The sequence below is a fragment of the Syngnathus typhle genome, linkage group LG8, assembly GCF_033458585.1.
Source record: "Syngnathus typhle isolate RoL2023-S1 ecotype Sweden linkage group LG8, RoL_Styp_1.0, whole genome shotgun sequence".
Lineage (NCBI taxonomy): Eukaryota > Metazoa > Chordata > Actinopteri > Syngnathiformes > Syngnathidae > Syngnathus > Syngnathus typhle.
In genome coordinates, this window is record NC_083745.1 from 5,876,951 (window position 1) to 5,901,170 (window position 24,220).

At 40.9% G+C, this 24,220-nt stretch overlaps 1 protein-coding gene across 1 annotated transcript in view; it reads right to left on the bottom strand.

Annotated features, from left to right (window-relative positions):
- Window positions 1-4,509: 4,509 nt before the first annotated feature.
- The window catches only part of bcl11aa (BCL11 transcription factor A a), a 33,541-nt gene continuing 13,830 nt past the window's right edge, over window positions 4,510-24,220 (bottom strand). Inside the window, exon 3 of the mRNA XM_061285284.1 lies at window positions 4,510-10,154. Within this exon, the coding sequence (XP_061141268.1) occupies window positions 7,930-10,154 (2,225 nt within the window). The 3' untranslated portion in view covers window positions 4,510-7,929. The remainder of the gene's footprint in view (window positions 10,155-24,220) is intronic.

Consider the following 24,220-nt stretch of genomic DNA (forward strand, 5'->3'; position numbering starts at 1 on the left):
GGTTCCTTCTGAGGATCAATAGTGACAAAGAGTTGGTCTCTGGAAGACCCAGAATCTGCAAGACAGACTGTTGGCAGTCCTTGGAATGTCTCAGTATCCCACTGGATGAAGTAACTGTATGGAGGGAAGTCTGGACCTCTCTGCTTAGGCTGCTCCCTCCATGACGCAAGCGTGGATAACTGGAAGAAGATGGATGGAGTGCTTTTTATTTTAAGCATACCCTGTATTTGTCATGGCTCCGCTCCCCGGTGGTTCCGATCGCCCCACGGATGCCTGTATTCCAATGCACATGTTCTCGTGCAAACACAAGCTGAGGTCAGGCGACTGTGAGTGACCTTTTCCACCATATCCCGTGATTAGAGAAACTGACATTCACAGCCTGCAGGACACTGAGCCCCCTCTAAAAAGGTGCTACTCAGATTGCTTTCTGAATGATGCATCGTGATTCTGTAAATATGCATAATTTGAATGTGTGTAATTTACAAATACATTCTCTTGGTCAGTCCAATTGAACAAGTATACATTTATCATGCATCCGCGAGAACGGTACTCTGGACAGCTCATCTCTCCTGCCCCTCCCATTCCGTCAGCAGCATTTATGCCGATTGGCCGCACCTTCGGCTCATTTCGCAACCCTGTTCCCAGCTCGTTAGCTACCCTATATAAACCTCACACACCTAGCCCTCTGTTTCAGTTCGTTCTGTTGTCCTACCTGTTGTCTTGCCACGTTGCTACCATTTTATTTCTGCTGTAAACATGTTGAACCAGGTCGGTATGTCAGCGCATCTGCCATATTGGATGTGGTCATCGCATTAACCATAAAATTGGCAAGCAGTATTTGTAAAATTGAGTTAGAATGACACAAGTGGCAGTGCTGCACTAATAAGAGTATCAACAAATACAGGACATGGAGCAGAATAAGTTTCTAGGGTATTCTAAGGTTGGTTTCTAGGATATTCATAATAATGATTTATCCCATTCTTGTGCCCCCCTTATGTCTGAGGTCTGGGGGGATCTGACTACAGGTAACTATTTCGGACCAGATAAAGTAATCTGTCTTTGAATCTGTGTCAGTTCAGGTATTTTTATGTGGAGTTTGCATGTTCTCTCTGCTTCCTCCCACAGTCCCAAAACATGCAATGTATGCTGATTATGAAAGTGATGTCCTATTTGTTAGTCCTGTGATGAAACGGTGATCTTTACACCAAAAGGCTGATAAACGGAGTGTTAGGACTTGTGCATTGCACTTGAAAATATAAGTCGAATGCATAAAAAAACATGACTTGAAACGTGAAAGAATTTTCTTGAAATTGGTGAGGAGGAGTAAAACTGAACTAGACAAAACATACACACTTGAGCTTCAATAAAGGTGTTCACTCATGTGAAACCCAACTCTCAACTGCATTTTGACCTTTGAACTATCACCAACAAATATGCACAAAAGCAAGCGGTGTGGGGGGATGAAATGAAAGGATGAAAGAGCAACGCTTGTATGTGTCTGTATTATAAAAAGAGCTTGAAGGCAGGAAGGTCACAGTAACACTTTGCTATCAGACATAACAAAAAACACAATGTCCCTTAACCCACGTCGGTCTCTCATTCCTTCCCACGTGCACGCACAAATGCTCATAAACACAGACACCTCGGTGCATCTGAACTTTCTGCCATTCCTTCTGCTATCTTTCCCTCATTCTTGTAACAAACTAGAGCCATGTCCCTCCTCTGTCTAGCTGTAATTAACATCCCTGACCTCTGTGCTTATATCAGAGACTTTGGAACTTGGTAACACAAGTCAGGCAAGACACACACGAACGCACATTCACACACGAATAATCCATGTCTCTCCTGAACATCCTTTTATCCAGCTCAGGCCTGAGGGATTTTCCGTTCACCCAGCCTGGCCACTAGGTCTCTCCTTTTGGGGTCAGAGATCAGAGCGATAGCCTTCGTGACCCCGGAGGCTCTAAACAAGACGAAGCCTGAACAACCTCCTTCCTTTGTTGAGTTATGAGGTCACAGGGTGAACAGAGTCACGGCAGCTGATATAACAGGACCAGCTTGTACAGTGGATGAGGGTAACTTGTGTTTTTATTATTATTCAGATAAATTGTACAAAAAGCATTACTTGACTAGACGGTGTAGCAGTGAGGATTCAAAATAAGAGCCTATGCCCAAGAAGAAAAGAGAGGTACATTTCACAGACAATACCAGAAGACAAACTTCAATTATGGACGACAGGTGATTCCCATGCACGAAAGGTTAAAAAGTCATTCATTGATGAAAAGATTCACGTTCATCATTGCCTTTTTGCAAATCTGCCCTGGAAAATGCATTTGATTGGTTGAGTCCTGTCACGTGGAAAAGATTCCCAATTTCATTGATCTGTTAATCGCCTGTGTGCATACATTTTCTGCCTCAGATCCCTCAAATAGTGCATTGTTTAAATTATAAGCACATGATATGTAAATAGATTTGAGTCCACATAAAAAAAAAGTTCTGCGGTATGGACGGCCTGTTGAAAGATCGCTTATGCAGTAACAGGAAACAGACACATGCAAATATTTAAAAACTGATTCACTTCTTTTACTAATTTGACATTGGTAGGGCTTTTATATTTGCTTTCTCTGTGCTCAATGTGAGAATTGCAAATTGTGAGTAATGTTCATGGAAAGTCCACTATAGAATTAATCATTTACTTTGCAGTGAGTTCCCACATACCGCAGTGGTCAGCCAACATGTATTCAATTATAGAACTACTCAATAGGTTGTCTCAGACAAAATGAATTGTTGTGGCATTGAACACTATGTACTGTACACATAATACACTTTAGTACACAGAAGGAAAAAAGACAAAACACTCATGCATCTGTATATTCGATTGCATTGAAACTGTGTTGTGTCAAGGCCATACACAAAAGCAGTGTGGAAAATGAAGTTTCTACTGTAAATGCAGAACCTCCTTTAAAGTATAAAGCCTGCAGGCCAAAGACAAATGCGCAGGCAGTTACTGGAGACTGCAGGTCATGGTTGTATACATTTTATTACAGTGACAAATGCATTACGCTCCTCATATAAAACCACAAAAGGATCGCCTCGATGAAAAGCCTGAATGCTTTGGAGGTTTACAACAATAAGCGTGTCGCAAAATCAACTGGAAAAATGTACAGAGTGGGAGGGAGGAGGGAAAGCGCGAAAAAAAAAAAAGTGCTGCTGATTTGTTTTATTCTTCCAGGTGGTGCACAGTGGCTAGTTTCATTGTTTAACACAGAGCAAAGCAGAAACTGTTGCCAATTGTAGGTCATGGGGTGGCAAATAAAGCTTTATTATATATATGGTCGTGTCCAACCTAGCTGAACCTCAAGGCTCCCAGGGCACTGGGTTTGCTAAACTTTGTGAATTGCGGCATATGCTGTGTGTGACATTTTCTGGGTTATGTATAAGAAGTGTTTCGCCACCATGTTATGCCACCTACACATACTGTATTGGCAAACAAAAAGTCCAGCTGGTTGTTTGGGAGGCATGTTTCACATGCAACTTACTATTAAAGAACATTTTATAATATAATATAATATAATATAATATAATATAATATAATATAATATAATATAATATAATATAATATAATATAATATAATATAATATAATATAATATAATATAATATAATATAATATAATATAATATAATATAATATAATATAATATAATATAATATAATATAATATAATATAATATAATATAATATAATATAATATATTGGAATCTTTATTTTGTACATAGGCAAAAGAAGAATTTATTATTTTTGGATCTGGATGAGTGTGGCAATTTTTTGTATTGGCCTCCATTTCTCAGTGGCTCCCAGCCTCTTCATCAATCTTGACGAACGGAGTTGAGCATGCATAAAGAAATTGAAGTGAGTCTTTAGTCTGTAAGATCTTATGGCAATATAGCAGCATGCATAAAGAAATTGAAGTGAGTCTTTTGTCTGTGAGATCTTATGGCATTGGCAGAGGTCTGTGATTGACTTTTTTTTCATTGTCAACGACATCTCATACAATTTGATCGAATCTTCAGTACAAGTTTTTCTCCAAGTCGTCCAGTACCTATCTTTGCTCAAGAGGCTGAAGAGTGTGTAAGCTGAGCCGAAGGGTGCGGTGGCTGGAGGACATGCTGCTGATTGATCCTGACAGCTTTATGAGGCTTTGTGACTACTGAGCAAACTGAGGGACATAATTATATTTGCTTAACGACAATCTGTGAGAGCGGGCCATTATATGTGTACTCATACTGTTAGTATGTCAAGTGAATATCGGGCACATGTGACTGCGAATAGCCGTTATCAGTAGCATACTGCATTGAACTTTAGAGTGACACACACACACGTACGCAGGAAATCACGCACACACAATGAGAGAACAACAAGGAAACAATGTCTACCGTAACCCGTCATAATCCGAGATATGTGTGTGTGTAGGGAGAGAGAGAAACAGAGATAATGGACACATGCCAATATACTTTCATTTTTTTTATTAACTGTTTTTTTTTTGATAAAGGGACAAAATGGGTGTGTGAACAGGATTATGCAGACATCTGTCAGAAAACACAGACAGTGGTTTTCTTAATACAACTGAACAGGTACTACATATACAACAGAAATTAATAAAGAGCTTGATTTGTCAAATGACCATTGGCCACAAATACAAAATAAATGATATACTCTGACAAAAAATATAAAATAAAATTAAGTCAAAACAAGGATCCATCCCATGTCTCTGTTTTGAACAGAGCATATAGGTGATAATAAATAGCAACTCCCATTGTAAAAGATAAAAGTTCAAGTTCAAGTTACAACAAACAGCTCTCAGAACAGGAATAGAAAAGGCTGATAACAAAATATTCCGCATTGCCATTTACAAAAATTCTTAACTTAAGCAGGCTTCTCCACGTCTCCCAGGTCAATTTTAAATATGCTTGGCATATGAATGTGTACCCAATCCGAATAGAAAGCACCATTTTGTATTTGGCAATGAAAAAAAAAAACTGCAAAACATTGAATTATTTTTAAACATATTTACTTTGACACTTTTTTTGTACTGCATGTACTGCATATGATTTATTTTTCTCTCTACTTGTTGGAATGTTGTCAGGTACGGTAAGAGAGACAAACGCGCACAACAAAACAGGCCAATGTCAGCTTGTATGAAATCATACAAGAGTGGCAGCAGGATGGAAGGAGGGTCGAAACCAAAAACCAAAGAAGATATGTACAACGACCTCTGTGGACTGGGGAAAAAGCAGTGGCCATCATATGGCCGACAATGCCTCCCAATGCCACACACTTTAGCTGATTTTTTTTTTTTTTGTGAAAGGTTTTTCATTTTATCTCTTTAAACATACAAATAATTTGCACTATATTATCCTGCCAAATTAAAAAAATATACCGTGGCAGCTTGGGATTTTTTCCACTACCAAAAAAGGTATGGTACCTTTCAGAGAGAACAAGCAACAGTTAAAAATACGAGCCTCAATATAAATACTATAGTGCCTACTCTAAGTGAACATTGAATTCAAATACAGTTCTAGAAATACAGAAAAATCAACCATAAATGTGTTTAAGCATAGGAATTGACATGTACGTGTATTTTCCTATATTTTAAGTTCTTTATATATTTATATATAATCTTAATCATTTCCCCAATGCAAATTGTATTTCAACCTGAAGAGCTGTGAAGAGCCAAGGCAAAATAAAATACAAAACCATCACAGATTTTTTTTTTTGTTTGTTTGCTTTTTTTTTTCCCTTTTCTATTTCATCATTTCATATATACTGTGATCGAAGTCTTGAACATTACCAAGACGCTGAGGAAAAGAGAAACGACAACAAACTTAACAGTTTGCCCGAAAAGACAGTGAAGTGTTATTTCCGGGAAGAAATAAAAGTTTATTTCCATACCTTATAATTAATGGGACATTTATACAAAAGTGTGAACATCACAAATTGAGTTTATCGTCCAGCTGACAAAATCAGAGATTATCCAAGACATCCATGGCAAGAATGAAACAATGCAGCTCTTCACCAAAGTCAACACTACAGTTGCCAGTGGGCCCAGAGTCCTTTTTGAAAAGATCTCCGAGTATTGTACATTAAATATCCAAACCTTGTTGAAAGACTGTTTTTGCTTCTTTTTTTTTTTAAACCCAGCAGACACATTAACAAATGATTAACCTGGCAAGGAGGTGAAGAGTAACTATTATTTTTATGATTTCTTGACAGAGTGTTTTACTGCTTTTACCAGTCGGACGCTTTTCTCCCTTCACCGTAAACTTTTAAACTTGGAATTTGAAACAGTGCACTTCATGTCTTTTGTTACAATGAAATATTTCGACCACGACTCCAAATGTGTGGAACAATGCAAAAGAGATGATGGTACTTCCAGGTTGAATGACAAATGCCTGACTGGTAAAAGATCTCTCCTCTTGGATTTCAAAGCAATGAAACATTTGCTCTGCATTTGCCTATGCATACTGATTAAAATGATCACATTTCACTCTTTTTAAAGAGCCAGTGCGTACTGATGGATTTGGTTTTTGAAATGACTGAAGATCACTGTCACGGACCCTGTTTTGAAGAAATAATCGCTTTCAATCTCCGTAACATGTACTGTGTGTATATTCAAGTTTGTTGTAGCTTTCTCTCTGACTAACTTCAAGGTATTTCAATGTTTCTCGAGTTTCTTTCGGGGGTCACGCATTTTTTAATGTGTCATTCCACACACCACAAATCAAAGCAGCGTTGCAGGTTTGTGCTAACTCGGACGAATATCACCGGTATCCCTCAAGTTCAGGATTGTACGTTACAGATTAGCATTTTTATTTTTATTTTTTCCTTCTTAAAAGTAGCTCATTTTCAGAAACGGAACTAGAAATACTCAGATATCCACAACACTGGTCGTACCATGCTCCTTATGAAATCCACATTCTGAAGCGAAGCCCATTGAACATGTACTAGGTAGCTGAATGGTCAGTAACTAGAAAGTGAAGCTTTGATTATGAGGTGTCACAGTCCACTGGGGCAGGCAGGTGCTTGATGCAAGAACCTTTTCTTGGTGGTTTCAACAGCCTAGTTTCCCCCCAAAACTTATTCGGGATAAGATTATGGCCAATGTAGTCTTAAAATATCAAAGGCACTCTTTCTTACTTACCAAATGATAGTACAATTTGATGTCTTTGCACACCCTTGCGTTATTGAAATTTGACCGTCATTGCTATTTATTTACTCGTCGAACCTATTTCGTATTTTTTTTTTTTAACCCTGTGTGAACATGGCGTCTTTTAGAAAGATCCGGATAAGTGCATTTCCAGGGGTTCCAGACGTGGGTCATTTTCCATGTAACAACTCAAAACTGTACATGATATGTGTTACAGGGTATATGCAGCATGGGTATACTGTATCTTTCTTGCCTTTTCTCTTTTTGAAGAATAAAAAGAAAAATAACATAACAAGAGAAAAACAGCAACACATTTACTAAACAAGTAACCAACCAGGGACAAGTTCTTTTCTTTTTTTTTTCCATTTCTTTTTTTTGTTTTGTTTTGTTTTTGATTAACAAAAACATACTATGCATGCTGACAAATTCTTCGAAATGAAAACGGTAAACTCAAAAAATAAAATAGTACACAACATGTAATTTATTGCACAAGAAAAAGGCTTGAAGTTTTGCCTCAATGCAAGAGTATTGCCCCGATACAGATCATGCATTCAATGGGTAATGAACACGGGGTGTGCTGGTGCAGAGCACATGGTCTTAACTTTCCACCAGCCTGGTGAAAGTGGAGTTTTTGGGGCTGGGGCAAAAACTGCAAGAGTCTTGGAATAAACGGGTAGTTAATGGCAGATAGCTGCGGGGGGGGAAGGTCCCATTGTTCGGCCTTCTACTCTGACTTTATTTCGGTACTCAAAGGACGGTCACTGTGCCATTTTTTCATGTGTTTCTCCAAGGTGCTATAGACACTGAAAGGCATCTGACAGATTTCACACTTGTACACATCCTTGCCCACTTGACCGTGGGTCTTCATGTGACGAGTAAGTTTGGAGCTCTGGGCACAAGCGTAATTGCACAGCTCACACTTGTACGGCCTCTCCCCCGTATGGCTGCGCCGGTGCACGGTCAGATTACTACAGTTCTTGAATATCTTGCCACAGTACTCACAAGTGTCACTCCTTCGGCCATCCTTGGAGCTGGGCCGCCCGGGACCCCCGAGATGAGGTGTGCTTCCCCCGCTTCCCGTACCACTGCGACCTGACATCCCACCGTCAAGTTCACCCGGAGGAGTTGAGAATCGTAGACTGCCGTTCTCTGAGGAATGCTCGGATGAAGAGGCAAAGGGCGATTGTCTGGAGTCCCCGAAGTTCAGAAAAGGATCCTTGAGCTGTCGAGAAGCAGCGTAGCCAGCGAGCCACTGCGAGTAGACGTTTTCCGTGTTGGGGATCGTGGGAGTAGGCAAGTCAAATTCTTTTTCCAGCTTGATGCGTTTGGAAAAAGGACTAAGTGGACTCGGGCTAAGCAGTTTTTTCGAAAGGCAGGCAGAGGCAGATTCGTTTGGGGATGCTCCGCGTCCGTTGACGGTCAAGAGCGAGCCCTCCTCGCCGCGATTTGTTTCCGGCATGGAGTTAGAATCGCACATCTCCCGATTTTGTGGATGTCCTCTGTTAAGGTGGTGGTGGAGGTGGTTCTCCTGGGCGATTGCGTTGCGTTTGTGTGCGTTGAGGGCTTCGCTGAAATGCTGCATGCTAGCGGCAAGGCCCATTCCCTGCATGACCTCAGGGAGCGAACGTGGAACAGACCCCTCATCGGTCATCCCTCCCAGTCGGGTTCCGATACCACCATTGTTTTCATGCTGACGTGCGGCTTCAAGGTTCAAGCCAAAGTGGTAGCTGTTGTTTCGTCGAACAGCCCTCTCTCCATTTTGCACTTCTTCCTCCTCTCCTTCTTCTTCCTCTTCCTCCTCTTCTTCTTCCTCCTCCTCCTCCTCTTCTTCCTCTTCCTCCTCTTCCTCTCCATTCTCGCGCAGCATTCTGTTGTTTTCACATTTCATCTTGGCCACCACGGACTTAAGGGCATTGCTGGCGCTGCCCATGTGCTCGCTGGTGCCAGGCTCTGGAGAGGAGGCAGTCGAAAGTCCATCTTCTGACTTGCCTGTGTTTGGCGAGGAGGATTTGTGCATGTGAGTTTTCATATGGCGCTTCAGTTTACTTGCCTGTGTGCAAGCATGGTCACACAAATGGCATTTATACGGCTTTTCTCCTGTGTGGCTGCGCCGGTGCACTATTAGATTACTCTGAAACTTGAACGCTTTGCCGCAAAACTCGCAACACTTGGATTTCATTGGAGTGTTGGATGAGGGTGTTGCCCCTGCAGAGGGAAGTGGAGTGGTAGGAGTGGTCTGAGAGCCCACGGGGGACTGCATGGAACCTGGCAGAGGCGGTGGAGTTGCAAGATACGGAGTCTTGTTGCCACCGCCGCCTCCCGTGCCCATGCTTCCCAGACTTGTCTGGAATGGCTGGAGTAAGCGTTGCATGGGGCCTGGCCGGCTGGGGGATAAAGGGGGAGTGGATCCTGAGGTGTTACCCGCCAGCTCCCGAAGCCGCCGTGAGAAGTCCATTGTTGGAGGGGGCTCCATGGGAAGAGGGGCATTGAGGCGCAGCACCCTGTCAAAGGCACTCGGATGGTGGGCTGCCAGCACCATCTCCTCCGGGCTCAGGTGGTGGGGGTCCAGGTGGTTCCTTGGAGGGGGGCTGAAGATAGGTGGTGTGGGAGGAAAACGCTGATGATGATGGAGCCCACCGCCAACCCCGAGTGTACTTCCTGCTCCTACGCTGTCCCTTCCCCCTGAGCCTGAGCCTGGGATTCGGAGGAGATTGAAAGGGCTTGAATCGGGAGGCAGATGGAGGCCGTGAAGGGGAGGATGAGAGGGGCAATCTGCGCCCCCACCCAAGGAGGAAGGCCCACCCATTCGTGGGGTGAGAGGACTGCCATGTTCACTTTCCAGGTAGATGCGGAAACCATGGGAGTTCTGGGCGTGCTGCAGCAGGAACCAGGCACTGCCATACGACTGCTTACAAGTAGTGCATGTGTAGGTTGTCGGTTCTTCTTTGCCTGCAGTGACATAGAAATAGAAAAATATCTTAGAGGAGATCTTAGGAGTAATATGTTCAACAAGCACATATATACGTAGATACAGAAACTGCTCCAGTTCTGTTCATTTTTTACCATCAAAGCTGCCACTGTATAGAGACTATTAATATTTTGTCCGGAATAACTAATACTCGGATGAACCAATCACTTTTAGGAACCTTAGGCCTAAATATTCCAGCTATCAAGAGCAGTTGGAAAATGATGTTGCAGACTTTGCAAATACAACACTACCTCTTATTGAGGTCATGCCCCACATGAGTTACATGGGAGAATATGGTGTGCATGTTTTTTTTAGTGTGTGTTGTTCTTCTCTCAGACTTTTCTGGAACAAAGTGCTTCCCTTTAGACTAAATGTTAGTCCTTTAATGTCAGCAGCAGAATAAAGAAAGTGCTATCCTGGCGGGCCATCTTTTTCCCTTCCCATTCAGCCACCAAAACAGTGTTGCACACAAACAGTGATAAATTTAGACAACAATATAATTACAGAAACATAACCAGGAGATAGAAATGTAGCAATATTCATGAAATGTTTCTCCTTTTCCTAGTCTGTCCTTTCTAACACACAGTCATCTCCCACGTGACCAGAACAGGGGCTGCTAAATTATGGATCATTAAAATCGGCACAAATTACCACTAATGTGGCCACCTGCATCAGATTTAACCTCTGAATATCATTTGCATTATCAAGACTAGGGATGGTTAATTTTATTCAATCATTCATTTTTCCTCTTGATGAACTGGTCAGGCCATTTATTAATTTAGACTGTTCTATTTCTGAGATGCAGGAATTGCATGATGTGTCCTTATGACTCGTGTGGGTGGGATTTGATGCATTTTTCAGCAACACATTGATGCATTTTTCACCAACTTAAATGTTACAGCCCAAAAATAATATTAAAAAAAAAGAATCCACAAAATATTCAACAGATTTGCTGCCTTTAAAATGTATTTGCCTCCAAAGCCATTTAACATATAGCATCCATTAATAATCATAATAATTTGAAATAAAAGTAAATAAAACATCGTTGTTGTTTGGGGGGGGACTAATTACAGGGCAATAGTTATTATAAATAATCTCAAGTAGATGCGTAAGAGCAATGTAACACAAGAGATTAAATGTAAAAAAAAATATGAAGGCAACAAAGACTTTGGTACTCCCTAGCTATCTATGTATGTTCCCTAAAACACTTGGCCATGCACTGAGTGAAACTGTAAGGTTAATGGATTTTAGAGTAGACGATTGCTCCACTCCATCTCTCTGTAATATACTCCCATCAACCACTTCATTAGGAAAAATCTCTTCCACTCTGAGGTAAAAAAAAAAAGTGAGAGAGTGGAATGAAGACAAAAAGATGAAGGCAAAGCGATAGAGTTAAGAAAAGTGAAGTAATACTTTCATTTAAAATGAATAGCAAGTCGACAAACATGCTATAACAGGTTAGCTGAAGCATAGCAGGTTTATTAAAAGGAAAGATGTGGATAGCGTTGGAGACTTTACGCCAAGCTAAATGTCAAAGCTCCCGGTGAGACTCTGGAGAACAGACGGTTTCTGAAATGTCCTAACACTCAATACGAGCCATGCGACGGTGACCGGCTCAGGCATTACACTCTATTAAAGCAAGGGCATTGCTTGGACACTTAAGTGGTGCTGCATGGGAGAGGGAGGAACGGGGAGAGATTAAGGTAGCTTCACTTGTCTTACCCCCTGCATCTGCTTGTGTGGTTGCAAGTGTGCATGCACATGTGTGAGTGAGGGAAAAAGAGACTTGAATAGAAATAGTTTGGAAAATGGAGTTCTAATGTCACAACTGATAAGTGCTGATTTTTTAGGATGATTTTACAAATATTTAAAGTCTCGGCCACCGCTGATTGTCTGTATTTTTTGACGCACATGTATTTGATCAATTTCGAGAAATGAGTCATTTCTCCATTTACCAGCTGTTTTTGTGAAATCTTTTTTACTCTGTTTCAATGTTTGAATCTTTTTTCCACCTTTGCCCCCTCTGCTCCTTCTCTCTTTATACCCATCAAATCTCTTTGCTGGTGTCCTTGACTGAGGTGGCGGTAACTGATCACTAAAACGGGAGTGAGGAGACAATTGTGTATTCCATTTAAAAACATGATGCGGATTCATTTAGAAATGCTTGTTGGTCAAGTTGAAACCAGTTCTGTTTTAAATGTAAAAAACAAAGACTTATGGAGGGAAACATTTAAGCGTGTTTATGTGGCTTTCCGTTTAATTATTGCATCCGCCCCTCAATTTTAGAAGACATTTTTTACACTTTGACAGAGCATTGTAGGATGGAGAGGATATGCAGGATGTCTTACAATTTCAATACATTTGAAACTTGCATGAATTGATTGGGTTTGACTCAATACATCAATAGTATATCAAAATAAATTTCAAATAAAATGTTTTGAATACATACAAATCTGGCTGATAGCAACAAACCGTGGCCTAGAATTACTTTAAATATTTAAATTCCATATTTTCCAAATGGTATCCGCAGCCATGAAAATCATGAACAGCTATTTCATGATATTTCATGAATGCATTTAGATGACAAAAATAAACAAAAATAGCGAGCTTCTTTGCATGCACGATGCATGTTCATGGGTGCGCACGTGAACGAGTGTGTCTGCATGCTCCTGCCACACAGTCTCTCTCTCTTATGAGAAAAAAAATCTGTCCGTGTCTATTGTGGAATATATCAATACCTTCTGTCTCTGTGTTTAGAACCCCCGCCGAGCTACAGACTGTGGTATCTGCAACTCTCTTGTAATCGAGTGTGTTTGTGTGTGTGCGTGCGTACTCAATCCACCACAAGCCATTATAGCTGCATTTTTTTTTGCACACACACGCACCTTGTAAAGGCTGTTCTAATGACAAAGCCTGCACCTTTAAACTGTGTTTATACACGTAATTAAATGGAGGTGACCTTTGCAGAAGCATCCAAATGCACGGTGGCAGTATGCTTGTCGGTGTGTACGAGTGAACGCGCCGTGTCCATGTGGAAGGCCGGCACCCCTGATCGCAGTGACAGCCTCCACTTAACCCGAAACCACCATGGTGAAATTACAGACCAGCTAAATTACAGCACTTAGGTGCACAGAGAGCCAGAGAGAAAGAGAGAGACAGAGAGGGATTGAAAGACAGAAGGTGGTCCTCAATGTGTCTGTGCTTATGTTGGAAGCTTCTGAACTTGGTTACAAAGAGTCAGTCTCCACACATACACGCATGCACACACACACAGAATTGTGCCTGCATGTGTGGCCCCATCCCGAGATGCAAACTCTTGCTTTCAATTCTTGCTCTCTTGCCGTTTCATCAGATTTAATTTGATCGGTCCGAGTTGGTTTGGACTTTACTGGGACTGAATAATTTAAGCATTTGATTGATTGCACACAACTGAATTTATTTGACATGCAGGACTTTTTACTTGAAGGAGGAAAATGAACAAGAGGTAGTTAGGTGTTTAGTTCTGTCTCCACTAATACACATTAAAATGATACATAGTAAACATCAATGCACAATTTCTGTAATTCATATTTTTATAAACATATTCTTTTTTTTTTTTTCCCTGAGACCAGTACCCCAAATCCACTTGCTCACACTGACACACACTCTCACAGGAACACACTGAGAATTTCATTACTTGCCATAAGTGAGAGAAGGGCTTGGTGGTCACAAATGACACACGCACACAGGCTAGTATTGAACGATCTGCAGAGATCTGCAACAGCTGCCAAGCACGACAATTCAGTCATCAGTGTGTGTGTGTGTCTGTCTGTGTGTGTGTCTGCGTGTGTACTTTGTGCGTGCTGCAGTGACCGCAGTAGGAGATCACTCTGAGCCGAGCAAACACCTCAGCTGGACGGAGGCCCACACACAAACACGCACAGCACTTTGCTTCCTCTCCTCATCTAATCCCTTCTCCGCCCACTTGGCTTCATCCCTCCATCTGTCTGTCAGCACTGCATACAGGTGGCTGTCTTCTCAATATCTGTACTTTGATATTAAATTCAGTTGTCCGTGCCCTTGTTCTCGTCATCGCCGTCTATCCATTACCCAGTTGAATTTATAATTCCCATAGCGTTATGATTTCATAGCGACGCGAATCATCAAAATCCAAATTGGGAAAATTCTGAGTGTCACACATTGTTAACCACCCATGCATGTTAAATGCAAAATTTGGGGGACTTCAGAGCAGAAGCCAGTGATGTTGGTTGATGGTGCCTGGCTCACAAAATCTGAATGTGTCTTTGAATGCTTGAGAAGGTTGAGAAGCCAAACACATTTTTTATGGGCATTTTTTTGTCCAAATGATCTCAGTCGAATAAAGAATTAAGATTCCCGCACTGAGTGTAGAAACATTTTGATTATGTGAATATACAAGATCAAGCCCATCCTGGTTTTACTCAGCCATTTTCTTCCTGTCGTTCCTCCACTCTACTAGGTGGGAAGCACTCAGAGCCGATCTCTTTAATTGTGTTCGTTTAAGGCCAATCGATGTGGGACATATTTAATACAAATTTATGACTGTAAGCCATCTGCAATAAAAAGCCTTTGCCTTCCAATACAGCTTGTGGTGATAGAGTGAATGAGAAGAGAGGGGGAGGAAGGAGAGGACAGATACGCCATCCTGCTTTTAACACAAACAGCCTCCCACAGTCTCATTGTCGACCTTGGAGAGATAGTTTGGCTGCACCAAAAAAATAAATTCAAGATAGCCCCGCCCCACTACTTTTCAGATGAGGCCACAACTTCAAGTGGATCTTGGGGTGTATTTGGGGAGGGGTTTTTTTTAAGCATTTTATTTTCATCTTCCAACTGGGCATCAGTTTTGCAGTGATTCTTTAGGTAACGCAACTAAAATGATTATATTACTTTTCATTTATAATTAGAATATTATAATTCAGCACTCAAGCTGTGTGCACATTACATCAAAGTCTGTGCGTGGAAACAATAAAAAAAAGAAAGAAAAAGTTGGATCCACAGAGAAAACTAAAACCAGAGTTTGTGCTCACTGTGTGAAGACGACAAATTCGCTCTGAAGACCATGTCTGACTTCAGCCTGCAATGATCAGCCAGAACTCCCCTGCGTTTCTGACTCTGGTTTGGAGCCCCCCCCCCCTTCACACACACACACACCTAGCAGAAAGAAATCAACACAGAGCATTTTCGCAATAAGATGAAGAAGCGCAAAGACTAACTCCCCTCCAGCACTTACTCCTTCTCAACCTTGTCTATTTAATAAACACTGCAGGCTTCATTCATTAGAGCTACAGTCACTACACCCCGAGAGCCCAATCGATCCGCCAGACGTTTTATATAGAACGAGCAAAAGCTGAGAGCAGGCGAGGCAGATAAAAGCAAGCGAGACAGGAAGAATATATGACTGTGTTAATATGAAATGAACAGCAGTTTACCTGCCTCTTTAACTGCACACTCGTGTGTGTTTGTGTTTGTGCGTGTGTGCGTGTGCGCATGTGTGTGTGTTTGTGAGGAGACCGGGACGGCTCTCGCAGAAAAAAGCCCGGCGCTTGTTGCCAAAAGAAATCTTTTGTCCTCCAAGAGAAACAGGGTGTGCAACACACGAACCACAGCCAAGCTGATGGAGACAGGTTTTTTGGTTAGTGTGAAATTGGTAGACAGATGTATTTGACAGACCTCAAGCAATAATCCTGGGGAGTTTTTTTAAACATCCTTAATTTTGCTCAGGAATAAATGTATTGTAGAGGCATAAAATATGTTCCGTGTGTGTTTGTGTGTCTGCTACTGCTTTAAAAATACATATGACACCCTTTTTATTGGGTGAGTGGAAGAAAAACTGATCATAATCACAAACCTAAAGGCAATAGTTGTTCCATGTGGCATAGCAATATTGAAAACACATGGGCCTTTTTTGTTATGGCCTACGTTTTTTTTTTTTTTTCAAATCTATCATCATTTTCTGGTCCATGTGGGAGGTTTTTAAGTTCTACTTGTCATACAAGTGAGAGTAGCAACATGAAATAATCAGCTATGCATTCTTACAATTGCGAACGCTTGATTCCCTTTGACGTGGATCAAAAAACAATCAATGAACGTCTTAGTGGCTAATTTCTTTGCATGTAGAATTTCTGCTTGGCTCCATGCACAATCTTTATGAGCCAGAGATTCAGCAGCATTTTAAAACATACATTCACTCGTGAGAAAAAAAAAATCCGATTTAAAGAGCAATGAGCTTTTTTTTGTTTTGTTTGCGGTGACATTGTTTCAATGTGCTTATGTTCAGTTGATGTCTACAGAGCATATGGTATGGATAGGCGACAAAAGACTCGTGATGGATGTGAAAGGCTCTTCTGTTTGCGTGCGAAGCCCCATTCCGTTCTGCATACACAACACACACACACGCTGAATTACGCCTGGCCACCGGCAGAGGACAAAAAGGCCAGTAAATAACTGAGAAGTGAGAACAGCAACAGAAAGAAAAGTAGTGCGCTCACATTTACAATCGTCACATCTTTTAAACAATATCCAGGTGCAATCATTTCAACTACTTGTGTGCTTGTATGTGCGCGTGTGTGTCCAAAGATGCTCCATTAGTGATTTTTGGAAAGTGGTGTGGGGGCCTGGCATTCCCATCAGGGTTCAGTATGGCTTAAGTGCTGCACCACATTCTCCTAAACCCCAACTAACCCCACCCTCATGGGCACTGCCTGAATTCCCCCCTCTCTCCACCCCTCAATCCCACCTAAGACGACCTTACAGCGCATCTGTCAGCTGGTTTCCAAAACTACACACACACACACACACATATTCATGGTCCACTAATGACCAAACCCAAACAGCTCCCAAACAACTCTGAAAAGCTATTAGGAGAGAGCTTTTTGACGAGGAAGTGATTTTTTTTTTTTTATACGCCATTAAAAGCCATGGATAAAATGTGTTCGCGTAAATACAGCCACAGGTCAGAAGTAGCGCCAAACAGAGATAATTGAGAAAGCAGACTTCTCCCCCTGAGATAAAGGTAGAGCAGGATCCACGTCTGGCTTTATAGCACATGTAGAATACATTTGAAAGGAATGTGCTGTGTGTTACATCCTTTTAATGTTTTCCTTTTTTTCTGTGGCATGTAAGACAAAACTTTGAATATTCCCAAAAGAATATAGTTGACTTTGTATCTTGGTCAAAACGTTGAAAATTCCAAATTATTGCAATGAAACAGCATTTGTTTTTTCTTTTGGAAGTACAAACGAAGAACACAGTGATGTAAGATGCCGGGTTAAAATACATTTGTAATGTAACTTTTTTTTAAATTATTTTATTTTACATGGTCCATGTTCAAAATCATTCATACTTGTTCTCAAAATAGACCAATGTGAGGTTTTAAATGTGTAATAGCTCAGAAGTCTCGTGTTCTGCTTGCTTGTGAAGAAGATTGTGCTCCAGGCTACAGAGATCCTTCCGATAAATGCAAAAGCTTGTGTTAGTACTTCCAGAATCGTCAGTAAGAAAAAGAATAAAAATAATTTGTAAAATGCACAACATAACGTAAATCCAAACTTTTTGAAGTTTTTTTTTTTCTCACATTCAATAAATAAAAAGCCAGATAACACCAAATTTGACTTGGGTGAGTTTGATATAACTGTATTTTGTGTCTGACAATTTTTTTTATTTTTTTGCAGTTTTTCAGATTGCCTGATGCTAAAATTATTTCTTCACATTTCAAATATTTTGTCGCTGCAATGTGATACTCTGCAATTACGAATGTTAAAACACACGAACACTGCGCTGAATAAGCTCCATGCATGGAATTTAAAATCGGGGGACTTAAACACAGCACGAGTGCACAAGGGGCTCTTGACGGGGAGAAAATAACTCTGGTTCCAGGGTAAACAGGATCCAGAGACACGAAGATTCACGTCAGGTCAAGTTCAGGCATGATTCAGAGCCCAATACCCACTGAAGCAATATTTTCATAGAAAGAGGTGGGCGGCTTCTATACCTGCTTATTACCGCTTTTTTTTTTTTTCTTCCAATCTCCTCCCTATTTGTCTTAAGGCAGGTAGTGGATGAAAGACATCTAAAAGCCATTCATCAACAGATGCACTCACACATTGACAACACACCTGGCTCACTGTCAGCCATCATAAAGAGCAAGTCAATCAGCACTGTTAAAACGGAGAGTTGCAACACAAATTCGGAGAAAGCAAACAGAGCTCATTTTTAGAATTAAGAGTTTCTCATGATGTTTTTGGGGCTCTTTAACAAACACAATAATTGCTGTTTAATGATCTTGATGAAAAAAAATTCTGATGAGGTTACTCAGCTAATTAGATGAGCATATTGCATATTTAGACGCTGCTCAACTTGGGTGTGGCTAAGGCAGGAGAGGAACAAAACAAGCATTGGTTTGCTGATCGAATTGAGGAGATTTGTCGGATATCTCTAAAAATATATTAGTAGTGAAACGGGAATGCAAAAAAAAAAAAGGATCGAGGAATGTATTAAGGAAACAGATGTATGATTCAGCACTAGACAGTGCGCTATTCATTTCAAAGAAACAATGTTGGATGAATAATAATCTTATCCCATATCAGTGCTCTCTTTTTGGTTTTTCAAACCGTAGAGGTTGTTGGACAACTTTCTGATGAAGTGATAAAAGCACACACACTATTGCATTCATGTGTATCCATTTATGGATCTGTTTTGCCTTTCAGATGAGCTTTTATTCTCTCCGTTTGCGGGCTATCATTCCCTGCCATCCCCAAAAAGCTTCTGAGTCACATCATTAAAAGCACACACATGCACGTCTCTCCAAAGTCATCATATCCCAGTCATTCGGAATGATCCACAAAGAACATTATTGGAATGGATTATGGAGGGAGAAAAAGTCCCTGTAAAATAGCTGACAAAGCCGTTTTGGGTCGCTACGCTCTCAAATGTCTTCTGAATGTCTATGGAATGTATGTTGCAGTGAGTCAGATGCACAGATTAATTCCCCACAAAGCACACTTCTCCTTACAGGGCAGCAACTACTGGACCTCATAAAAACCACCAGCGTTTCTGTTTAAAACAGTTATACAGTCACTATATTTCTTCTTCCCCAGACCTACTACTTGTAAACGACACTAGCCCATTTCTCTCAGTCCGTCTGTGTCCCCTGCCCTCTTTTTTGTTTCTTTTTTTTTTTCACTCCTATTCCCTGCAGCTGAGTCCTCTAAATCAAGTTGAAACATATAGCGTAGCTGCTTTTCTGCGTATGCGTGCATGTCTGTCTGTGTGTGTGTGTGTGTGCGCGTGTTGCTGTGTGTATGTACGTATGTTCTATATAACCATTGCCAAAAAACATGTCCCAAATGTACCACTTTTCTTTCCCTATACGTCTACCTATGTCCATAAGGGTACAGCTGGCGTGTACGTGCATGTGTGAGTGTGCTTAATATGGAATTTGGTGCTATCGGTCAGGGTCATGGGGGTAGAAGGAGTCCTGCAGGCTTATCTCATGATGTCTGGAGCAGAAAGGTTTTTTTTTAGTATGTACAGTAACAGCTGGAACATTTTTATATTTGACATTATTTGTCATAATATCATATTTGTTCATTATTAATCATCAGATATTAAAGAAATCCTACGTTGGTATCTGAAGGTTTTTTGATCCACACAATTCATCTGGATTAGCCTCCTGAGAGTGTGTGGTTTTTTTTTGTTTTTTTAGTTTTACCGCAGAGATAAAAGTATGCATTATAAATATTTTGTCACACAAAATTGAACTAAATTTTGTATAAAGAATGCAGTTTTTTCTATTCTGTCCTACTGGCTCATATGTGTGTCCAATAATAATAAGTACAGAAGTTGCACGTTTTATCCGTTGAGTATATCTATGCAACATAGGTTGTGAAAAATGTTCCCATAATATACAAGTGCAGTATATTTGAATATGTTGAGAAAAAAAAAACATGATAGACTTGCAGGGCAAGACTGATATGTCATCTTTAAATGTTCCAAACCTCAGAGACTAAACACCAAGTTTTGCTTTGGTCATCATTTATCAAATGACATTAAAATAACAGTGCCAATAAAAAAAAGTTTTCTTCTTCATACAGTCACCAGTATAAGAGCCGTGAGTCACCGTTAGTTTTTCCCTCACTGTAATTCAATACAAATGTACTCCTTAAAAAAAGCAGACGAGTGATCTGATTTATTGCCACTGTGTTGGACCACAGCATGAACGCACACAGAAACAGAACTTTTTGCGAACAGCATTTATGTCCATGATTTTTTTTCCCCCCTCTTGTTCTCCAGAAACAACACGAGACGGGGTGTGTGTGAACAAACGGGTGGCAAAGTGAGCCGTATTTAGTCCAGACTGGCAAAGACAAGGATTTCCTGTTGCTTTTTCACACATGCACTAGTTTTACCATCTGCCTTCGTCTTCCTCACCAAGTGTCTTCTCTGTCATTCAGCGTACTCCTACTTACTCTGATATAACCTCCCATCACCTCCTCTCTGCCTTTTCTCGCCATTAAACGTGCCTCAACTTCTCAGCCTGACAGTAGCTCGCGCGCCTCACGCGTCTCGCCAAAACCCCCGGCGGCCATCACAGCTCCGCGCTTACGCCTTAAAATGGCTCCCATTTAACTCCTTATCACATTTTAATATTAGACGCCGTAAATCTTTGCGGCAATGTGTGGGCCGGTGAGTCATGACAAGTATCGTGAATCACAAACGTAGAGGACGGTTTGTATACAAATCACACTTAAATAAGAAATGAGGACAGTTGGGTGTGACACCTGCAGTAGCTGAAACTGTAGACATTTTTAGAATAAGATTTGTTTGTTGTTTATTTTATCACTAATAATGTCTGTCTGTCATGAAGTCAGTGTATATATGTATGTACCTGGAAGTTTGCATCCACATGAGGACGCTACTTCCCTGGTTCTACCGTAACCCTGGCCGGACCTGCCCATCCCGCCACAGTGGGAAAGTCAAGCGCCATGTTGCGGTAATTAACCCCGTTAATCTAAGTGGCCAGTGCTTAAGTGTGTGTGTGTGTGTTTGTGTGTGTGGCTGTAGCTGGCTAACCCCGGCAGATGAGCCCTCGCCCCATCACAGCCCCCTTATTTGCTGGCAGTCTGCCGTCTGACTTGGCAGACACACACTCACAAGGGGTCTGGCGTGCACGTGTGGCTGAGTGGCTGTGTGCACACGCGCGTGTTTCGTCTGAGCTCGTGTGTGATTTCACAAGAGAGGAAGGATTATAGATGTTGAACATACACAGGCAAATGAGCACAGGGCTCGACTGGTGTGCGTGGTCCGCGTGTCTGTGAGTTGTAATAAAGCCAACAGCGCTTTACTAGCCCACTGACACTGCGCACAAAAAGATCAGTGGGCCAAATCCATTAGTGGTATAATTGCATTACATGGTAAATATTCCTAAAAGGTCAATATCTCCATCATCAGAGAGCATTGGAGGAGAAACAAGAACTCTGGGATTGCTTTCAGGCACCTACTGTGGACATATCTCTTTTTTTTTTTTTACAGTCTGGATTAATGTCGCACACATTTTCTCAAACATGTCATAAAGAAACAAGTCGTATAAAATGTTCTTCATTGTTGTACAGTTCTTTGCTAAGAATATCACATCGCCCTTTCTTTGTTACTGTAAATTCATGATCAGATAACACTGCATTGCATTACCATTATGTCACATAATTGATCAGTTATCTGATGTAGGCTAAAAAAAATGAAATAATTCAAGATGTACTGATACACACATGCCCATTAAATGAAATGATTAAACTTAGCAGCTTGGAATCGAGAAAAGGTCAGAGTTTACAAATCATGAAAGAAAAACTACAACTGTACAAAGATAAGAGAAGCGCCTTTGGCACTTTTATCGCAACCAGACAACTTTTCTTTATTAAAAGAAGAGAAAAGATCACTTAAGGATACATTTTCACTTTTCCTTCTAATAGTTTTATATCATATTCTGCATAATTAAATGACTTTTTACAATGACATTGAAGGATGTTTTTTTTAAGTGCCCAGTCTTTGTCAACAGGTTTTCCTCTTTCTTCTTGAGCTTGTGCATGAGGTTAGCGTCAATCCAATAAAATAACATAATTACAGATAAGGAGGCTAATATCTCCTTATATGAATGGTGTCAAATGCTGTGCATTTAATTCGCACAAAGCATTGTACCATTCAATAACATGGTGGATCTACTCCGGATTTATAGAATTGGGATATAACAACGTTTATTGGGCACTAAAAAAAAACTTTGACATGCCGAAACCTAAAGGGGGTTTTCATCTTTACTGCTCAAACACATGCTGACTCACTTAACTGTCATATCAACCCAGGCGCTTGTCTTATTCCAGGTTGTTTGGCTGCGGCCATAGAGTATCTGATGGAAGGGAAGGTTTTGGAACACAGAAAAAAAACAAAAAAACAAAACACTTTAAGGAGCATGTTTGATGGCTTGTTCAGTGTAGATATGTTGGATGGGTTAAATGTTAAACATGAGATTTGGAAATGCTCAGGCAACGTCGTATTCACTCGAGATTTAACTCATTCACTGCCAATATATTTGACATCTATAACCGTCAATAGCAAGGAATGACTTAAGCATCATTTGAACTAAAATAGGTGCTTTCACATGGTCCACTTGTTGTTTTTCCAGTGTGGGTGGAGTAAGGAATTCAAAGCAGGGGCATATTGCTTTTCTCCATTGATATGAGCAGTCATGTGGGCATACCAGCGGTTGCAGTTGAGCAGATAAAAAGCACATTTCTAATACAGTTGTATTTCTCCAGAAAAAAGATTGAGGTAAAAAGCATTGAAGGAAACCGAGAGTGAAAACACGCAAACAAACAGTGGCACGAGAGAGACACACTATTGTAAACACACACAGCCTCCAGGCTATTGTCCTCCAAATTTAGGTCAGAGTGAATCTAACAGTTACACACACACCCCAGGAGGCTCTCCTCACCTGCAAAGAGGCCAGTTTGGACACAGTGTCAAAGATTAAACCTGTTTTATGTCAGAGATGGGCGCCTGCTTGGGGGAGAGTGAGTAAGAGGGTGCGTTCACTCACTCCTTTAAACCAAGGGGCAGCGGGTCGTTGGGGAATACACTTTTCTTCACACGTCTGTGCACCCGCACGCACACACGCGCGCGCACACACCGACACAGCTGACCCGCTCTATGTACCCGGTCAAGTAGAAAGGTGGATCTGTGTCAGGTAGCAAGGGTATTTACTGTTACTGAGACAAGCGAGCTGTGGAAACACAAACACAGCAAAGGGGGAGATTGGAGAGCCAGTGTGAGGCAAAAAAACAACAAGAAAGATGTGAGACAGCAAGTGTTGTGAGACCTTGGCGGTCATCCGAATGCATACGTAATGTAATGTGTGTGCCACCCGATCGATATATGTAGTATGTGTGTGTATTATAAAAGGTCAGACAATAGGGAAATATTGATGAGAACGATCAGCAAGTCTTCATCTATGACAAAGAGCTTTCTAGTGACACCATCAAAAGCCTAAAATATTATTTCACTGTTTTGACCCGCTTTTGCTTTACCCTAATACAGTGTCACAACTAAAGTCCAAAACAATTCAAAAGATGGTATTTTGTATTGTCAACATGTGTCTATAAGAACAGACAGCACTGCATTTTTTTTTTCAAATTGTAAACAAAGACGGTGGATTTCAAATGAGCTAAATCTAAAAAAAAACTAAAAAAAAAACAGAGAGGGAGAGAGAGAGAGAGAAATAGCAACGCGCTACCAAGAGTAAACAATGTCTGCCATCTCTATTTACACCAGTCAAACAGAAAACCGGTTCATTAGGTCTTCAATCAGCTCTTTAAAAAGTTCATAAGCCACTAACGAAAAACAGCGGCAAGACATATTGATCCTGAATGTTAACACGGTAAAGGATATAAAGCGCAAAAGAAATTTGAATGTTTTGGCAAATGGGAAAAGAAGGACCACAGGTGAATTCGATGGACATCTGCAATTTATCATTCATACACCA